General features: G+C 49.9%; 1 protein-coding gene across 2 annotated transcripts in view; it reads right to left on the reverse strand.

Moving 5' to 3' along the window:
- The window catches only part of PCP4L1 (Purkinje cell protein 4 like 1), a 42852-nt gene extending 37146 nt beyond the window's left edge, over positions 1 to 5706 (reverse strand). For both annotated transcript variants that reach the window (XR_004425725.1, XM_033136012.1), the window contains exon 1: positions 5585 to 5706. Coding sequence is in view for 1 of the 2 variants with exons in the window: in XM_033136012.1 (XP_032991903.1) it covers positions 5585 to 5593 (9 nt within the window). In the remaining variant the exon portion in view is untranslated. The remainder of the gene's footprint in view (positions 1 to 5584) is intronic.
- Between the last annotated feature and the right edge of the window lie 1019 nt (positions 5707 to 6725).

Consider the following 6725-nt stretch of genomic DNA (forward strand, 5'->3'; position numbering starts at 1 on the left):
ACCACCATTCGCTCCATAAGACGCACAGATATCTCCCCTCACTTTTTAGGAGGAAAAAAGTGTGTCTTATGGAGCGAAAAATACGGTACTTTAGAAAGGTAAAGAAAATCACTGCATAAATGCTGCGAAAATTATCGGCATTGTCATCTCTACCCTGTTCTAACAAGAGTCGCTGGGAATCAAAAATGGGGAGAGCTGTACACAGGTACCTGCTGGCGGGTTTTACGTTTGCATCTGTCTGGCCCCAGTGAGAACAGGATGCTGGGCTGTAGGGGACACTGGCTTGATCCAGCAGGGCCCTTCTTAGGTTCTCCTAAGTAAGGTTGACATTTCCCAAAACCACCATGTGATACATCCTAGTTTGAGCTCAGTCCCCAGGACAGTCTTCCTCAAATGGCTCCCCAACTGCTAGATGTTGTTGGACTCCCAATTCCCACCAACCCCAGCCTGCCTGGCCAATGGTTAGGGAGGGGTGATGGGAATTGTAGCCCAAACCATCTGGAGTGGCGCCAAGACCGGAGATAGCTGTCCTTGTGCAAAGTCTGAGAAGTCATTCAAAAGATACGAGCTTTCTATTCTGGTCTGAAAAGAGATTTCTCATTGTCCCTCAAAACTCTGAATATTTATACCTTTGCAAATTTCATCTGCTACTTTCTTTGCAGATAAACAAAAGTGTGCCTTTTTGTATTTGCCTTTGTATTCTCTCTCTCTCTCTCTCTCTCAATCTTCTCAAAATTTCATGTTGTTGTGATGGGCTTTTTTGGGGGAGGGGGGAGGGAGAGAACCGCTTTAGTGTTTGAGTTTTGCAAAGTGGATCCAGTTTCCCGGGGCATGCATGCATGCCGAAGGACAATTAATTCTGCAAATCCAGCACTTGCTGAGGCAAATAAATAAATAAATAAACCAACCTTATAGTTGGAAGGAGGAGGAAGTGAGGGAAATGGACAGAGGCTTGTAGTAGGCTTACAGTTTACGCATAACTCTTCTCTAGATGCAGACTTAGGCTGCGTACACAGCATATATTAAAAGCACACACACTCTTAAAAAGGAATCCTGGGAATTGTAGTTTACCCCTCACAGAGCTACGATTCTCAGCACCCTTGACAAACTGCAGTTCTCAGGACTCCTTGGGTGGTGGGATGGGGAGAATGTACTTGAGATGTATGGTCTGTATGCAGCCAATATCTCTCATCTCAAGAGAGAGAGTTGCCTCTGTCTTCATGTCTCCATCTTTGTACCCTGCTCCTCCTCAAGTATTTCATCTCAACAGCAACCCTGAGAGGTCAGCTAAGTCTAGGAACGACATCTCTCCAAAGGCTACCCTGCGAGCTTCAAAACTGAGCAGGGAATGGACTCTGAGTTTCCCACAGTGAACCCAACCATGCTAGCCATTGTGCGACGCTGCCAGCATGCCAGCAATGCTTTATCACCCAAATCTGCTTGTTTGTTCTTTCCAGGGGTAGGGAAACTTGTGCACTTCCTGATGTTGCTGGACTACAACTCCCATCCTCCCTGACTGTTGACCATGTGGGTTGGGGGCTGATGGGAGTTGTGGTTCAGTACAGATCTGGAGGGCCTCCAAGTTGTGAACCCTCAACTGGAAAGTCAAGGAGGGACTCCCTTAACAGGATTACAAACCACCTGGTCTCAGGGTAGTAGGGGATCAAGGTCTCGTGCACAGCAGAGAAATTACAACTGTAGATGCTGCTTGTGGTGGAGAGAACATCTTCCGCATATCTCTGCCCCAAGCCTATTTAGTCCTTTATCAAAGCCTAACCCATTCTCTTCCCCTTAGCCGCGTTCATTATAATAGATTACTAGCCCCCCACCAAACTTAAATGCATTAATTCTGTACGTGTTGCACAACACCTGGTGCACTCCAGCAGTTAAGTCGGCCGAGCCACTAGTGCATACACCTACACAAAAAAGTTACTGCTCTTTCACACACACACACACACACACACACACACACACACACACCCCAGTCAGTTGTGGCATATCCACAGCCTTAAAGGTGGGAAGGAAGAACTCTTGTTTAGGGGAAAAAGCTTTCTTCCCTACCCGCCACGAGGAGATTCCGACTCGCCACAGGCGGCCAGTGGGTTCCAAGCCTGGGCCTGGTGCCTTGCTGGTGTGAAATGAACTGGTCTACAGCAGGAACTGCAGTGGTGGAAGACGCATTCCCACCCGAGGACGATCAGGCTGTGGGAGGGTGTGAGGAGTTGGCAGAGCCTGGCGTGAGCCGGTTTAATCGGCTGTGTCCATCTGGACGGAGCGGGTGGCGGTGCCAATTCCCGGCCTTGAGCCCAAAGCACCAGCTACGGTTCTTGCCGGGCTCTCCGAGGCAATTAACCATGATTAAGAGAATCAGCCCTTGCCTGTTCACGCCTAAATAGCTCCTGTCATCCCTGCTTAGGCACAGACCGCCTCAACGGCTCTCTCCACTGTGTCTTCTTCTTCCTCCTCCTCCAGCTCCTCTTCTTCCTCCTCAGGAAAAGAGGTCCGTGGCTGGAGGCAAGTATCGCAAGCACCAGGGTGAGCCAGAGGCCTCGCCCTGGCGACCACACAAAGAGGAGAACATGGACAATCAGGCCAGTGGCCCATCTAGACTAGCATCCTGTTTTCACAGCGGCCACCCAGGTGCTTATGGGACGCTCACAGACAGGACTTCTCTCCACTCCTGGGGTTTCCCAAATGTACTGCCTCCAATAGGAGATCAGGGGTTGTAGCCTAGGAGATCAGGGGTTGTAGCCTAGGAGTACCCCAGAACAGTTGGGAGGTCTTCACAAGTGGTGCTTGCAGAGTAAGTTTGCTAAGGAGAGAAGCTCATAGGATGAGGCTCACGGTCTGTCTGGCCCATTGCTCCTCTGGTGCACATGTGTGATGCCTTCAGAGATATCTTAAAGAGATTGACAGTCTACTGATAAGAGGTGCTGCTCACTGCCTCCTTCCCTGACCCCAGAGGCACCTGGGCTAATGATGTTATTTATGATTACAATTCTATCCCACCTTTGCTCCAAGGAGTTCAATGGGGGCACGCAAAGCTCCCCATTTCCTTTATTTCATTCCCATAACAGCCCTGTGAGGTAGGCCATACCAAGAGAATATGATTGCCTGCTTCCCCTCTGCCAAGGTCACTTCCCCCCCCCCCCAAAGTGAGGTTAATGGCTGAGTGGGGATCTGAACCCTTGTCTCTCAGTCCAACACTAACCACAACATCAACACCCTCTCTGCCAGGTTCTCTGCAGTCACGAGGCTGGGCTACCTTTGGTTTGATCCTGCAAGGCAGTTCTTTATGAATACAAAAATTATTTACACAATGTATGCAAACTCCATGGACAGAGGCAGTCTATCTTAGCTGACATGCATGTAAGAGCAGCTAGGTCTAGATAAGGCCAAATGCTTGTCTTCCAGATGCCAGTGTGGGTTAGTGGTTAAGAGTGGTAGACTCGTAATCTGGTGAACTGGGTTCGCGTCTCCGCTCCTCCACATGCAGCTGCTGGGTGACCTTGGGCTAGCCACACTTCTTTGAAGTCTCTCAGCCCCACTCACCTCGCAGAGTGTTTGTTGTGGGGGAGGAAGGGAGAGGAGAATGTCAGCCGCTTTGAGACTCCTTAGGGTAGTGATAAAGCGGGATATCAAATCCAAACTCTTCTTCTTCTTCCCATGAGGAACAGAGGCAAACAGTCATTAGCTCCCCCAGCTACTGCTAATCACAGGTAGGCTATTCCTGAACATGGAGGCTACCCAGATTAGCCACCACCTCGAGGCTGCAAATCCCAAACACATCTGCTAGGGAGTAAGCCTCGCTGAATGCAGATGGGGCTTATTTCCAAGTAAATACCCTTGAGGATTGTGGAGGGAGTGCGAGCCTTCCTAAATCTGCCTAATTTATTTATTCAGCCATCAGCGCATCTCAGGGCAGAGAATTCCCTACATTAAAATGCCAGATTGCTTGAGAAAGTGGCTCCTTGTTGGGCAATGACTACCCCACCCCACCCCACCAGTCCTTATATCACAGAAGGGGGGGGGGAGAAAATAAATAACCAAATGCCCACTTCTCACACCGCACAGCTCACAGTGTGTTTACGCATCTCACACAATCCCATGGCTTTTGTCAGGGTTCCCCCCCCCCCGGCGCTCCAGACATGGGGATTCCTCCTGCCAGGTTTGGATCTTACACACATGGTAGGTACTAATGCAAGCTTCAGAGTTAATAGCACATGCATTTGGATCAATGTGTGTGTGTGTGTTTGTCTATATGTGCAGAGAAGGAGGGAGAGGTGGGTTGGGGAAAGTGGTAGCTCAGTGCTTGGAGTATCTGCTTTGCATGCACACAGTCCCAGGTTCAATCCCTGGCATCTCCAGGTGGGGCTGGGAATTTCCCCAGTCGGAAACCCTAGAGAGACTCTGCCAGTCAGTGTAAGCAATACAAAGCTAGCCTAGACAGATGGACCAGCGGTCTGACTCTGACTCAGTATAAGGCAGCTTCCTATGTTCCACCCAGAGACAGAATTTATGGATTAACAGACATGGGGTTGTGTTAGACACACACTTTATAGTCTTCTCTCTCATACACACACACACACACACACACACAAAATTTCCTGTGTGCACAGAGCTGTATCTCACTTTGGCATAAATACAGGATAGGGGTCTTCTTTGCACCCCTGTCACTCTCTCACATAGGCACCCTTCTATATGGCGAACCAGATGCAAAACAGGAATGGGTTGCTTGCTGTATCTCTGACTGTTGTTTGGAAGAGGAGATCCCCCCATCTTTTCATTCAGGGTGCATTTAAAAAGCTGCACTCTCTGAAATTTCCTCTGCTGGAGAACCGTTTGCTTACTTCTCTGTTTATTTTAGCGGTTTGTCCCTATCTGGGGAGGTTACTTGAAGAAGAAGAAGAAGAAGAAGAAGAAGAAGAAGAAGAAGAAGAAGAAGAAGAAGAAGAAGAAGAAGAAGAAGCGGCATCCCACACACACACACCCCAAACTTACAAAAAATCAACATACAAGTGAGTTCTCTCTCTCTCTCTCTCACTCATACACTCACTACTCATATCTCTCTCTCTCTCTCTCTCTCTCTCTCTCTCTCTCTCTCTCTCTCACACACACACACACACACACGCACACCCCTTAGCCATGCAGGTTGCTAACCTTTGTGAACAAACACACTCTCTCCTTTTCTTTCCAGACGCAATCAGCTGTTTGCACAAGAGGATCGAGTGTGCGGGTCACACGCAGCCAGATGGATTAGACGGTGACAGCAGAGCCTGTCTTCCTCTCTCTATATATATACCCCCTTCCTCCCTGCACCCCGAATGCATCACACAATGAAGCTCTCTCTCTCTCTCCCCACTTTGGTCCACGCTCCCCACCCCCAGCCTCCAGTGCCCGGGAATCACCTCCGTCACGCAATCTGCCCAGGGGATGCCGAGCGGCGAGAAGCCTCCTCCTCCAAATGGTCATCCCTTAGGAAGCAGGGGAGCAGACTCCCCCCAAAAAAATCCCCTCCTGGCACAAACCCTCCTCAGAAGACCCTCTCCATCCCATCTCCTTCCAAATTCCCGCATCCCCTCACCTTACTCATGGCGCCGGGATGGTACCCTATAGGGATGCTCCAAGAAAGATGCTCTGGTCCTCTCTCCTCTCTTGCGCTCTCGCTCGCTCGCTCTCATTCACACACTGCCCCCCCTCTGTCTCCGGCTCACTCGCATATATAGCATATTGCCGGACTCAAAGAAGCCCGGGACTTTGAGTGGCAGGTGCAGGCAGCCAATGGGAGAGACCCGTGGTTTCTGCTGCATTTGCAAACTGGGTTAATACAGCGGGATGGAGGTAGTAAACAGACGTTGAGGAGAGAGAATTGCCACCTTGTTGATTCTAAACTATCAACGTGGTTCTCTCCCCCCTGCTCCCCCCCCCCAACTTCCACCAACCTGACATTTATTTATTTCTTCTTTTCTGAAATCCAGAGTTGAATGCTGGGCAGTTGTAAATCTTCAAACATGTTAAAAATGAAAAAAGACAGTTAAAAGGGGGGGAGCAATTATTTATGCGATTTCCCCATAGGAGCTGATGATCACAGAGGGTGCAAGTTTGGGGATGGGTTGTTCAGTTAATTGGGGAGGGGGAAGCCATTGGGACGCTGGTGGTGCTGTGGGCTAAACCACAGCGCCTAGGGGTTGCTGATCAGAAAGCCGGCGGTTCGAATCCCCGCGATGAGGTGAGCTCTCCTTGCTCGGTCCCAGCTTCTGCCCACCTAGCAGTTCGAAAGCACGTCAAAAGTGCAAGTAGATAACTAGGTACCACTCCGGCGGGAAGGTAAATGGCGTTTTCGTGCGTTGCTCTGGTTCGCCAGAAGCGGCTTTGTCATGCTGGCCACATCCATGACCCGGAAGCTGTATGCCGACTCCCTCGGCCAGTAACGGGAGATGAGCACCGCAACCCCAGAGTCGGACACGACTGGACCTAATGGTCAGGGGTCCCTTTAAGTTTCTCCTACCCAAATCAAATTGCATCCTTTCCAGATATCTTAAGGCAGGGGCAGCCGATGTTGTGCCCTCCAGCCATTTTCGGAAGGTAATTCCCATTGCCCCTCACCATGCTGGGTGTGTGTGTGTGTGTGTGTGTGTGTGAAAGGAACTGGAGTCTATTAAATCTGCAGGTTAAGGCATTGGCTACCCTTGTCTCAAAGGGACACATACAGTGAATTCCACTTT

Source organism: Lacerta agilis, chromosome 17, assembly GCF_009819535.1.
Source record: "Lacerta agilis isolate rLacAgi1 chromosome 17, rLacAgi1.pri, whole genome shotgun sequence".
Taxonomy (NCBI): domain Eukaryota; kingdom Metazoa; phylum Chordata; class Lepidosauria; order Squamata; family Lacertidae; genus Lacerta; species Lacerta agilis.